The 13,978-nt window shown below is 46.2% G+C and overlaps 1 protein-coding gene across 1 annotated transcript in view; it reads left to right on the top strand.

The window, feature by feature from the left end:
* adamts16 (ADAM metallopeptidase with thrombospondin type 1 motif, 16) overlaps positions 1-13,978 on the top strand; it is a 48,259-nt gene that overhangs the window by 16,416 nt on the left and 17,865 nt on the right. Inside the window, exons 5-11 of the mRNA XM_076012750.1 lie at positions 782-984; positions 3,192-3,275; positions 3,875-4,034; positions 5,721-5,826; positions 6,087-6,224; positions 9,944-10,097; positions 12,894-12,989. Of these exons, the coding sequence (XP_075868865.1) occupies positions 782-984; positions 3,192-3,275; positions 3,875-4,034; positions 5,721-5,826; positions 6,087-6,224; positions 9,944-10,097; positions 12,894-12,989 (941 nt within the window). The remainder of the gene's footprint in view (positions 1-781; positions 985-3,191; positions 3,276-3,874; positions 4,035-5,720; positions 5,827-6,086; positions 6,225-9,943; positions 10,098-12,893; positions 12,990-13,978) is intronic.

Genomic DNA, 13,978 nt, shown 5'->3' with positions numbered 1-13,978 from the left:
AGGCGGTGATGGCTGAACGCTTGAACAGCACAAAAACATAGAGGTGTGATAGCACAACAAGCTACATTTTGACCTCAGGAAGAAGACACGATGGTTTTAGCAAACTCTATGTTTCAAAAATGAGTTTGCTACAATTCACAAGCGACCTTTTTTGGAAGAAAAAATAAAAGGTTGCAACTAGAAGAAAGAAAAAAAGCGATTTCCTGATTTATTTCCAAAAATCTTTGCACCATCTACATGCCGTGAATTACTCAGTCGGAGTGAGATGCCATGAAAACTAACAAGCGTCGCTGGCGAGACTCGCCGCTAATGTTCAACCACAGTTTGCAGTTTCACACTTTGCTTAATGTTGGCAAAACACAGACACTGCCAGAGTCAACAGCAGAAAAGAAAAGGCTGGTTTTATCCATGACATCAGGTCATGAGAGTATTGTTAATCATCCGGATTTGTTGTCAGCTTCCTGCCAAATTTCGCTTGTTAACACTCGCAGCCGAGGCTGGTGACTAATATCGTCAGGTCTCAGCGTCGTACAACCTATAGACCGCCATGGCAATAAATGGCTGTATATTTGAAATGCACGTCACAGCTGCCATTAAAGCACCATTATATTTTTGCTTTTCATCAATCACTTCCAGTCGTTTCCACCAGGCACACCGGCTGTTTCCGCCACAAAGTAGCGTTCCGTCTGCTCTTTTGTTGCTATGTGCGTTCTTTGAACAACATCTCCGTGGGTTCTCCGTGAAGCTAATGTTGTTGCTCCATTTGTCCCGCTTCACCCAGATATGCCCAAACCTCCAGGAGAAGACGTCTTCATCCTACCAGATGAGTACAAGTTCATTCCAAGGAACAAACGAGCCGTCCTGATGAAGAACAAGCACAATCAGAGGCTCAACGTGGAGATGCTGGTGGTGGTGGACAGGAAGATGATGGACAACCACGGCCATGAAAACATCACCACCTACGTTCTGACTGTGCTTAATATGGTAAGAGACTGTGCTTCGTCAATGCAGGCATCACGTTGTTCATCCCATCATGAGTTCCCAAGCATTAAACTCTGATTTATTTTTGGAGGAATACTCTTCAACCCCTTAGGCAGTAGCACAGAATGTGGTTAGGAAACAAGTTTAATTAAATTTTTTTCTCACTGGTACTTTCATATTGATCAAGCCAGCAGCAGGAGCAGGAGGAGTTGTGGCTTGGCGAGCATATTAGATTTGACAATCGATTGTGAACTACTGACTCGTACAGCACAAATTTCGAGCCAAGATTTCTAAAAGACTTTAAAGACCCAGAATTTACTCATGTAAGATGTTAGATCTTTCCAAGGTGTTCTTAAACATTGAGAGTTAAGTGCAGTCAAACTGGAGCTTTTGCTTCTGAGGCTTCTACATTACCACCATGATGAAGATGGACAAGTTTGACATTTTTAGGATCACTTTTATTTGTTGTTTTGGCCTCCCTGACACCGCGGTCTCCTTAGTCTCACTGATCAGACACAGCACACGTGAAAACACGAAACCGATACCTTGGTGAGATCACACTAACCACCCCGGCCCACCACACCAACCTCCTGCCCCTCTCAGCTGATCTGCAAGCAAATTCCGTCACGCTCGTTCTGCTACTTAATGACTGAGTGACAAATCCAAAGATAATCCGTCTATTTTGAAAACGTTAGCCCCCTTTTGTCGAGACCGAGCCAGAGGGGAGATGGGAGTCGCAACCTGTCTCGGAGGAGTCACCTAAAGAGAGTATGGAGTTTCATAGCAAACACCTAACACCCTAACGCCGTCTGACTCATCTTGTGTGCCGCAAAATGGTTGTTTTGTATTTTTGGCTAATTAAATACAATGCGGCATTCTCCTATTTGCTTGAACTTGTTTTCTTTTGCATCAGGGAAGGAAATACTCGACAGAAGTAACTGATTACGAAAACACACTTTGTGCTTTGTGCAGCAAAAACACTGAGGCTCTATGGGAATTGTTTCCTTTTAAAGTCATGAAAGTGATTTAGGATTTTGTGCATCCAACTTCAAAGTCCTCGTTTAGCCGAGTGGTTTTGATTGCCACTTTGACCCTGGGATTTTTTTATTTTTTCATACAAATCAATAACAAACATCAGCCATGTGTGTTGTGATTAATCAGTGCAGAGGAAAGGGGGCGAGCATCGGGAACATCAGGAGTGAATGAGAGTGTTTCTGAGGGGCAGGAAATGGGTCCTCGCTTAGTGAGTGGCACCTGAGGTATTCGCCGCACTTAAGAGAAAGATGGAAAATGTCAACAAGAGCGAAAGAGTCCACTTTCAAAGCCCGCACGGCTCTGACTGATGGTTAGATATCCACCCGAGTGCGGGGGGGAGGAGGAAGAGGAGGGCTGAATTGGAAACAGCGACTGCGGCTGTAATATCTCGCTGATAAGCATCGAAAGAGGTTTGTGTGTCATTTCTGCAGGGATGTGGAGCAGTATTGTCTCATTCAGTCAACACAGGCCCTCTGTGTGCCGGCATGGGGCAATCAAGTGCTATTTCGTACGTTGGCTTAATCTATTCATCATATCAAAAAGGCACGCAGAAGAAACATGTCCTGGGTATTGGTTTCTGAGAATCGTCCTACGACCTCTGGTAGAAATGACTGACTGGGCTGCAAGGATTGGCAAGGATTTTTTTTTTTGGAATCGTGAGTGTATGACCAGGTGTTCTCAAGAACTTTACAAAGACCCTTTAACTCAGCTCAAGCCGTCCAAAGCTTTCGCATTTTGATGTTTGTTTGATTATGAAAAACACAAATTATTCATGAAAATACTTCAACCTTCAAGAGATACAGCTGTATCTTGATAGTAGCTTTAGCTAAACCAGAGGAGGGTTGTGTTTCACATTAGCAGTGACCGGGGTTAACGATAACAGGGACGATAACAGGGACCTTTGACTCTATGGGTGTATGAGTACTTTTGGAAGGAATGTAAGAAACATTGGTCTTTCAATTTCTGCAAGGACCGACTTGCCACTTTAAATTGAAGAAAATGTACCGACGCGACAGATGTCAGTTTTGCAATTTGCCTTGCTGCTTTCACAAAGCGCTGTTATCTTTTGCAAAGAAAGTTATTTTCCCAGAGCAGCAGGATGACCCCAAGTCCACTGGAGTGCAATGGAATCCAGATCTGATGAGTATAATAAGTTGTGCTTGTGTCTCCTCCAGGTCTCCAGCCTCTTTAAGGACGGTACGATTGGCGGCAACATCAACATCGTGATTGTTGGCCTGGTGCTCCTGGACGAAGAACAGGTGACCACCTCCAAACCTTTGGGCACCCTGAGGTTACAGACCATAATATGACAATTGACTGCATGCTGCCTGAAGGTCCAGATCGTTTAGGCCTCACCCTGGTCAGGTCACCCTGACTACTCGCTGCTTTTTTCAGAGGTTAATTATAGGGCGCGTGTCCGTCTTGGATTTAAGGGAAGTTAAGAAATGGCGGGAACGGACGCAAAGCTTTGGCTATTGGAGGATGAGGAGGGAGGGGGAACAGGTGGGCTACTGTCAGTGAGGGTGAGTGCGACGGCGTCTGGTTTCCATCCACCTGTGATGTTAATAGATTTCAATCTTCCTAAGAGGCAATTATCAGGAGGTGGAATGCCAAAAATGGGGAAAATGGCCCTCTTGTTTTTTTTTTCTTCTTCCCAGCAGCAACACTTATTAATTCTCTCTGCTGCCTTTGACATGCATTGACTCAATCTGTTTGTAAAGACGAAACAAATTTCTATTTTTCTTTATCTCCTGTTCCTTACCTCTATTTGAGCATCAAGAGAAAGATAAGTTGCCCTGTTTCTGCCATAAATAAAATAAAAAATAAAGTGTGTCTTGCTATCGACTGGATCTCACAGGACGGCTTGGCGATCAACCACCATGCAGACCACACGTTGAACAGCTTCTGCCACTGGCAATCCACCCTGGGAGGTAGGGAGGGCCGACACCACGACCACGCCATCCTCCTCACGGGACTCGACATCTGCTCCTGGAAGAACGAACCCTGTGACACTCTCGGTAAGTATGAAGCGACGCTCTGTTCTCACAAAACCGGCTCAAAGTGAAGTTTGGGAAGAGTATTAATAAGGCAGAATCATGAGGGAGAAATGAGAGAGACACTAAAATGCGTCAGAGGGTCACATCAGGCAAACCAGGTGGTAGCAAAATTCCTTAGGTCATGTCAGCACTGTACGCCGTAACACCGGGAAGTGGAAAGTTTCGTGTATTGACTTAAATGTAGATTTAAATGACGTCATTGCACTTTTCAAAAGATACTTTTCACTTTTCCCAAAATTTCAACAAAGCACAATTGCGATTTGCAGGTGTTTCAATTGAATGGTGTGAAGTGCATAAACCGTAATTCTCGCAAAATCTCGTCCCGCGTGATTTTCACGAGAATTATGTTTGCAATTCTAGAGTTAAGGTAAACGCAGCTGCTATCAATGTAAATTCAATGCAAAATAAATAATGCTCCGCTCAATTTTCCGATCAGTCAAAGAACATGCGTCTTTGTCCTGAATGACCCCCCCCCCCCCCCCCCGTCTAACACACTAACAACAGCCTGCTCATGCTAATGACTGTGCCATCACATTGTCGCCTTCCACACTGTGAGAAAAAACCTCCATCGCATGTCCCAGAGAAACCCATCGCGCACACACGCACACACACACACACACACACACACACACACACACACACACACACACAAACACCCCGGAGTTCACGTTTGACTTCAAAGTGTCCAGGCTAGCATTAGCTCTAATCGTTGCTATGAAGGCCCAGTTCAAAGGTCTCTCTCTGAGTCTGCGTGGCACGAAAAAAACAAAAAAAACAAAAAACGTTTCCACTCATTTCTGAAGGTGCAAAGCCAATGACCATTACCGCTACCAGTTAGCACGGAACACAGTTTATTTGGATTTCATTTTAAATGACCCGTCCCTCGTGTTTTTATTCATATTTCAGAAACGACATGTAATATAAGTGATTTACGTCCGTGCCGACAGCTGAAAAGAAACCAAACGGCTGTTCTCACAGTCAGTCTGCCTTCCTCTGTTTAACGTTGCCATTCGCGTTAGTTATGTACACGGGAGTATTGCTTTTTCTTTTTTTTTTTTTTTTCGAGGCTCCATGGCAAATGACTCGCGGCCGTGAAATAATAAGATTCAAGGTTAAACTCTCCACGAGATGTCGAGACGAAAAAATGGAGCGAGACCCCTCTGGGTGTTTCCCTCCTTTCTGGTTCCGAGCCGAGGTTGCTGCGTTTGGGTTGGAGAAAGCGGACAATAAAAAGGAGTTTAATAGAGAAAGAAACATATGAAGGAGAAAGTGAAGACAGGAAAAGGGTGAATAAAGCAAAGTGAAAGGAAGTAAAAAAAAAAAAAAAAAGGTGGGGGGGGGGGGGGTCTGCAAAAACGTTCCCACAGACAGAGTCTTATGTTGAACATATGGATGGGTTTAACCCAGTCATGGTGCGTTTGATGTCTCGTCCGCTCGCCTGTCCACAGCTAGCTCAGACTTTCCTCTTTTCCGTCCGAGACAACCGTCATCGGTTTGTTCTGATGATGGACGACAGAGCTAAAAGGACGCCCAACCACCCCCCCCCCCCCTCAACCGCATAAACAACTTGAATGTTGTTATTGGAATCAGCTACTCACTCCGTATGTGGCGCGTGTTTCCAACTGATCCGATGTGCCTTTTCCACAGGCTTTGCTCCGATCAGCGGGATGTGCAGCAGGTACCGCAGCTGCACCATCAACGAGGACACGGGCCTGGGGCTGGCGTTCACCATCGCCCACGAATCAGGGCACAAGTAAGTTGTTTCACTCAGTCAGGTTGGTTTACAAAAAAAAAGAAAGAGAATTCTTTTTTTTCCAGCTGTCAGATTTTCAGAGATGCACAGATGTGCTGAGTGAAACTGTAGAAAACTGTAAAATGTGAAGACGTGCATGACTGAACGGCGGACAATGTATTTGGACAGTTACTTATCTTACAGATATACATGTTGATTAGAATATAACACAAACTCACTCGCTATTTCTTCTCTTTTGCTTCTTTTTTTTCCTCCTTAAGTTTCGGGATGGTGCACGACGGCGAAGGCAACGTCTGCAAGAAGTCTGAGGGCAACATCATGTCTCCCACTCTGGCCGGTCACAACGGAATCTTCTCCTGGTCCGCCTGCAGCCGCCAGTACCTCAGCCGTTTCCTCAAGTAGGCACCTGTGTTGCTCATTGACAAATGAACCATCCTATAAGCGGTAATCAACAGGCAAGGATCAGTAATGGGTATTGCTGCATGAGAAATCCAGTCAGAAAAAGCATGTTTACCCATCTTCTCAGCCAAGTCTTCTTTGGACAATGCAACCATCTCTGAATTTGCACAAAAGGTACCAATTATTTTGACGGACTGCTTACATTTATCTACAAAAGTGACCTTTATCTGAAATCTGCCTTGAAATCTTTTGGAAACCAACCCGGTCGAGGACGAAAGCCAGCATCAAACAGCAGAAGTAAAGCAGTTGCAAATGCAGCAGATGAGAACGAGATCAACAAAATTTGCCTTTTTGAAGCTTTTCTTTTTCCCAGGGTGCAAAATATTATTTCGTTTTAAGTTTGAAGACATGTTACATTACAGCCCCCTGTCCATCATTTCATTCTGTGTACTTCTGCAGCGTTCAGGCCGCCAGGATATCAGACAAATCAGTTACAAATACAGCTCCAGCCAAAATATCTTGCTGACATGGCAACAACAATGTGATATGGGCTGCTGGTGTTTCGCATGTGTCAAACTGCAGGGGGGAGTAGCGCAGGGGTGAAATATTGTTCTTGTGCATTTTCTGCCTTTTCACGAAAGCATATTTCCTCAACTGCGTCTGCAACTGTGTTTCTATGCTTCTGTGTGCGTGCGAGCATGTGTGCGCGTGTGTGTGTGTGTGTGTCTGAAACCAGAGAGGCCAGCGCCGGTGCCCTCCACTAAATTTACCGACGTGTTAACCGAACTGTCAGGTCTCCCCTCTCAGAGTGGTGGAGACAGACAGTGTATTTCCTCGCTGGGTTATTAAAGCCTCGGTGACCTCACCCTTGTTAGGACTGTCAGCTTTATATTAAAATCCCGTCAACCCCTTGGGGGCCACGCAACTGGGAGCGCTGCGCCGTTGATGCAACCAGGGTTCGCCTTTCCCTCGAATCGCGAAACGGTCAGAAATACGTCCCTGATTGCCGTCCGCCGGACGTCACGTCGTTTTGGATTCTCGGGGTCGAAAGCTTGATCGTGTTAACTCTGCCGCATGACGCTCAACTCTGCCTTCTCTGTCGGCTGGGGCTGAGTTGTGTGCCCACATAGATCATGTGCAGTCACATACCTCATGTCGGCTCGTTGTCGCGCTGAAAGTGGAGCCTTCGCAGCCTGGCTTCTCCAGCAAAAGGCCATTTACACGCCACTCCAGTTTCTTTTGTTGGACGTGAAAGCAGGCAAAACGCATGGGGGGGAATCGAGGGGGAGTCAATGACTGTGACATGGAAGTCACAAGATCCAACTCCTCTTCCTGAGACAGGAATTACAAAATCAAAAGAAGCACAAGTCGAGCTTGTATGGCTGCAAACTTCCGAGTTTGGTTTGGAAACAGACAATATTTTACAACACAGTAATAATCAATCTATTAGTGCTATGCGCAATGTATTGCCATCACTGATGATGATAACAGTTAGCTCACAAACAAAATGGGCATTGATACAATTGATGTACTAATGTTCATGTCTTGTTGGTCTCCTCTAAAATAAATGTTGAATGACAAATGTCTTCTTCTTTCCCTTTGGACTGTTCCCTTCTGGAGTGCCCTCAACCAATCATCTGCTTCCATCTAACCCTCTCCTGTGCATCCTCTGCATCCTCTCTTCTCACACAAACTAACTTCACGTCCTTTCTCACTCCTTCTATAAATCTCCTTGTCCCTCCAACCTCAGCATCCTGCCAGACATTTCTCACTGTCCCTCCTCTGGACATGTCCAGACCACCTCAGTCAGACCTCTCTGGCTTTGTCTCCAAAACATCAAACATGCTGTGTCTCTCTAAAGTCCTCATTCCTGATCCTGTCCATCCTGGTTACTGCATCAGAGAAGCTCAACATTTTTAATCTTCACAACCTCCAGCTCTTCCTCAGTGCCAGCCAGTGTTTTCAAACCATACAACTTCACTGATCTCACCGCTGTTTTCTCCGCCTTTCCCTCTTGCAAGAGAATGAAACTTGGAACGCTCATATCTCATAAATTATACTTTTATTCTCAAAGTGATTATTTTCCCTCTGTGTTTCTCCAACACTCCGTTCTTGCTCTATAAACAGAACCTCCCTATTGCTTTTCCCTCCTCATCGTTTTCTTCTCCTGGTAGTTTACAGCACAGTTGGGTCTGCTTGGCACATAACGTGCCCCACACTGCCAAACACGGCACCTAAGGAATGTGTCATAATCTTAGCTCTGATGCAAAGCTTCTCCTTCGCCTCAGAATCGCACTATTCAAATGAGGGGAAGCCAAGACTCGAGAAAACTGAGCGCATGGGCGCGGCGAGGACGTCAGGTCTGATCGAGGGAGCCTTGCAGTGTATGCGTGAAAGTTGGCAGCCGTGGCTTTCGCGCTGTGACATGAGAACACATGATATACATTTCATATTGAAACATTCATATAGAAAACTGAAATGAGACTGGCTGGGCTCCTTGGCATTGAAAGGCCAGGCATTGGATGAGGATCCCCTGCTGGTTTAGAAAGAAGATGGCGTCATGGATGGATGGATGGATGGATGCAATCTTCAGCGTTCACAAATCATTTTTGAACGCTGTAGTCAGACATGAACAACTTAACGCTTTATAAAAAGAAAACGCAATTTCAGTCAAAAGAATCGCAATTAGGTTTTTCTTCCTTTCTTTCAGCCCCGGCTAGAAGCTCTTAAAACACACAAAAGATTTTCCTTCCTTCATTGATTTCTTTATTTTTAGCTCCCACTCATGGCCCGCAGTGCTTACAACTCAAACCCCTTCCTCCTTAAACTGTGTGCCGCCCCGTCCATTCACTCAAAAAGCTGCCCCAGAGAGAGTCTGACCTACAAACCTTGCAAAAGCCACTGCGGCTTGAGGGGCCTGAGCGCCGTGCGTGGGCGTGCACTCGCCCGTCAGCCTCACATATCCGCTGGCTGACGTTCGCACGGCGTAACGGCGTAATGCATTTTTCCAGAAACCTTATTACGTGAGTAATGCGGAATATCCGAAAATCACACCTGCACCGCTGCCATTGTTCTGTGCAGGCACGCAGCGGCCGTGCAGCAAAGAAGTTCACACACACACACACACACACATACAGGGCACACACACACATGCACACAACTCTGGTAAAGCAATCAGGACCACTCACATGCACAATGAGTTTGACTTATTCTGCCTTTTCAGGGTCTTTCACCGTATATTTGCTGACGTGTGCACACTGTAAAACACTTCTGTAAAATGAGTTGCTGTTGGAACACCCGCGTGCGTCTGTGTGAGTTCATAATTGATACGTGCAACTTTTTTTCTCCCTCTTTCTCTCTCCGTCATCCATAGTGGAGAGTGTGTTGCATTGAATGCATTACGCTCAGCGATTGAGTTTGGCAGCTTGTTATGATTCCATGGCAACGCGCTATTACGCGTTCCAAAGTGGGAAACAATGGAACACCAGTCGGGGGGGTTGACGCTCTCGCCGTCAGAGCCGCTCCGCAACATTTACAAAGCCTCAGTGGTGAAAAGTGCCTCTGGATGGATTGTTTACGCCTCTCCATCAGACGGCGTTTGAAGCTCACGTGATGAATTCTGCTTTTTGTTGGAACCCCCTGCACACCTTTTCCCGCTTTCACTCCTTCCCTCCCTCGTCAATTGCAATGTCTTAACGTGTGCTCTCTTCTCCTGCAGCTCGGCGCAGGCCCTGTGCCTGTCCGACGAGCCGCGGGCCGCCAAGGAGTACCGCTACCCCGAGCAGTTGCCCGGCGAGCTGTATGACGCCGACACCCAGTGCAAGTGGCAGTTTGGGGAGAAGGCCAAGCTGTGCACCCTCGACTTCAAGAAGGTAAAGTGGCCTGCGCGACGCCATCCCGTATGAGTAAGCCGTCCCGTTTGACTCAGAGGACTTGAGCTCAGCCAGCGCCGTCGCCTCGCCGGCTTAAGTTTCACACAGCCAAGGCTGAAAGCTGGAGTAAAGAGAAGGAATGTGGGGCGAGGAAATGAGGTAGGGGGGAAAAATGGCAGAGTAAATGATAAAGGCAAGGAAGAGAGATGTCTCAGAAATGTTCCCTTTCCACTGCACACGTAAAGTAAACAATGTGAGTCATAATGCTGCCCGTTCAATACTCACTGGGCCCAATGACTAAATATACACTGGAGTGGTGCCAGTGGGAATCTCTTCTTATGCTTCTCCCATTGTCTCATTAATGCTGTTATTACTGTTTGAAGGGCCCTTCAGAGTCCAGAGCGGCCATAGCGTGAGCCAAGCTTATTGTCTTCAGTAAACCTCCCAAAAAGCCCCGAACAGACCGAATCCAGTCGCTCTTATAGCAAACTCAGGCTTTCTGCTACCTGAGCTTTCTGCAAGGGAGCTCTGTCATGTGCACCACTTCTGCAGAGGGGCTAACCAATCATCCACTGGGAGCTTTGTTTTGGAGGTACAGGTTATTGTCTTAGTGGTCGGTCAGGCCCAAAAATCTCTTAGTGGTCGGGCTCTGAATCAAAGGGACGCCAGGTTGACTCAAACATTGGATTCAATAAAAACACCCAAAAAAGTATGCGGTTATACTCAAAGCATAAGTTTATGGATTTATTTGTATTTTTTGAACAGAAGATTACCTAGAAAGAGGTGAAAATGGGCCAATCCCAGTCCTCACTTTCACTCCAACCCCCTTAGCCCTTGGAGTAGAGTCCACCAAGGGAAAGTATGTCATGGTACACCAAGAATCAAGAATACTTTGTCACCAGCAATCTACAGTAGTGAAGCGGACGTGGACGACGTGGTCAATGCAAAAATGTGAGACTGTCGTAATTGCAAGTGTAAGACTGACAATAATCACCGTTGAAGACAAAATGTTAATGACAGCTAATTAGCTAAACAGCTAAAATTAGATAGATAGCTTAGAGGACATTGGTATATATAAATGTTTTATGACTTTTAATGTAAATAGACATTATATCTACTCTTTCCAAATCAGGAATCGCTCTTTAGGATGCTATCATCATGTTTTTTGAAGGTTGTTTAGGGGTTTATCAGGCAGTCCGGCAAGTTGCAATCCTTTTCCAGACGAGGTGGGCGCACTGTGTGGAGCCATTATCTCCATTACTCATCAATGAAGTGTGAAATACCAATTTCAGGTTAGAAAAGCGACATGGTGCTTGTTAAAAACATTTCAGTGCCGTGTGTAGACCATATAGGTACCTTGTTGGGCTTGGTAGACTTGGTATTGCTTTCTAAATATGCTTATTTAGTCTAAATTACATCTCTGAGGAATACCACCCCCACCTCTACCACAGCACCTGCAAAAGAATAACTTTTTCCTTCTGAATGATGGCACTGAGTGATGAGGGCGACCACGTTCCACCCACTTGAGCTTTCATACTTCATTAATGTGGCTTCTTGAAGTCCTCCATGTTTAGACGCCTGAGATCTCTGAGACCGGATGCACGTTGAATGTTGTAAATACAGTCAGCAAAATTGGATTAAGACTGTTTATACGTGCGGGCCAGTGAGTTTCCCCTTCTTGTCAAGACTCACTCTGAGGTTTTCCATGTTATTGTTTACTGACAACAGAGAAGGACGCCGGGATGCCACGAATCCCAGCTGGACGTGAACCCGTAAATGCCGCACACATGGTCTCATGGTCTCTCTCGCCAACTGCTTTCCACACCGATGCGTTCGGCCCGTGAGATGTTTTAAGATGAAATCCCCCGGCGGTTTCACTTTCGGGGTCTCGACCTGTCTCTGCACATGCACCTGATTGCAGAAGTGCACCCGGCGGACCTCGAGCTCGGGTGTGCTGAGTTTGCCGTTCACCAAACACGCAGTAAAAAAATCCATCCCCGGCAGGGCGATTCATCCTGCACCGACTCCCCGTGTTATGAAGACGCCTGCATTTGTCCAGGAAAAGGTGCTGCTGGAGGAGTAAGACGATACTTTCCATGGTGCACGCTGTTAGATAGAGTTAAGTTCCCCCGCAAGAAATAAAACTGAAAAAAAAAACCTGAATGGGGTTTTTTCCCTCTTCCTCTTGAACGCCGTCCCGCTGTCTGAGCCTCCCTGTCCATCATCTGTTTTTCTCCCATCACTCAATTACTCTCCCCCTCACTCTCACTTTGCCTCCCCTCCTGCTGATTTTCCCCCCTTTTTGCTACAAAAGGCCCGTGCAAACAAAACAGCTGGACAAACACGCCGAGGGATGAATTCCACTGCTGGGCTTCCTGGCAGCGGCCGAAGCCGAAGGCCTTCGAGGTGCCTGACGACCGTCAGCGTCTGCAGCGAGTTGTCAAAAAAATGCGATTGAGACGCCGTCGAAGGCGGACGCGCCTGCGTTCGGTAACGTTACCGTAGCTACCGAAGTGTAAATATTTTAGCGACACGGCCAGCCAGAACACAATTACTTGGTACGTGTCTATTCCAGCAAGTTTTCATCGGCGTGTTCGAGCAGCTCTCTGGTGGCGCAGCGATATCCCATTGTGCCGTCCTTTCCATTAACGCCGATTTTGTTTGCAGCTGTTGTGAGATACCGATCGGCCCCACCTTTGAGATTTGCAATGCGTGAAAAAAAAAAAAAGAAAAGCACTCCAGCTGCAGAGCCTGGTGGCTAACGCTCTCTTTGTCTTCGCCTCTTCCTTCTTTCAGGATATCTGCAAGGCTCTGTGGTGCCACCGCGTTGGGAGGAAGTGCGAGACCAAGTTCATGCCAGCCGCCGAGGGCTCCGCCTGCGGCCCCGACATGGTGACTAAGCACATGTTCTCTCCTCTGCGCAAAAAACAGCCAGACCGAGTGCAGTGAGGCAGATAAAACATCAGATTTAGCTGTGATTTATTCCCCCTCTCAGGCAGTGACTCGTCTGGCATTTCTGTTCAAATGCACAAAAGTGTGACCTCAGGGGCACTAAGGGCGCTCAGGGACACGAGCCTTGGCCACACTTATGAGGGTTTTTTTTTCCAAATGAAGCTTCTTCTCTGTGCTTTGGCCTTTGCTGTACACGCAACGCAGACACAATCCTCTTGTTTGTTCCCGCTTAAATGCGTCAGCGCTCGCTTTTGACCGCCTGCCAATAATTGCACCGTGTCTCCAGAATACCCAGGTGTAAAGAATTCATGCATAATATGTGTTTGGCACGACAAAAGACTGGTGAAGAAAAGATTTTAAAAAAATCCAACTTTTTGGCCAACGGTGTGTTTTTATGTCACTCGGATGAAGCTTTGGACAAGAACAGGGTGAAGATTTTCAGAAATCTGTCTGTGGTTGCATTTATACAAAACATTTCTTAGCAGTTTAAATGCAACTCTATTTCCTGAGTTTAAAAGAGCATAAAATTCAAGAAAGATGAAATCATGGCTACTTCTGTAGTTCTGACCTTCCTAGTTGGACTTTGTGTCCGAAAAATTCTCCTGCAACACTGATGACAGCAGACAACAAATGGTCTTTTCTTGTATTTTATGAACTTTCTGTTTATGTCACTGAGTCCATGTATAGGAATCTTGCACTTGATGTCACCTGACAGTCTATATGTTGATGTTGTGGGCAATTATTTCAAAAACTCCTTGGTCTATTTGAGGAAGTACCAAAGCACGTGTGGACAAGGCCTCTGTATATTTCTCCTTTGACTGTTTCCACGACCCTCTGAGAAAAAGTGTAGTGGAGGTTAGTGCAGCAATTGTTTTAGAAATATATGCCACTGTTTGCAAATGGAAGGGCAGGAGAGCTACACTGACACT

Source organism: Nelusetta ayraudi, unplaced genomic scaffold, assembly GCF_046127955.1.
Source record: "Nelusetta ayraudi isolate G7.1 ecotype Tasmania unplaced genomic scaffold, CSIRO-AGI_Nayr_v1 ptg000136l, whole genome shotgun sequence".
Taxonomy (NCBI): domain Eukaryota; kingdom Metazoa; phylum Chordata; class Actinopteri; order Tetraodontiformes; family Monacanthidae; genus Nelusetta; species Nelusetta ayraudi.
The sequence above is the reverse complement of the archived record's forward strand: the minus strand, read 5'-3'. Positions and strand labels throughout refer to the sequence as shown.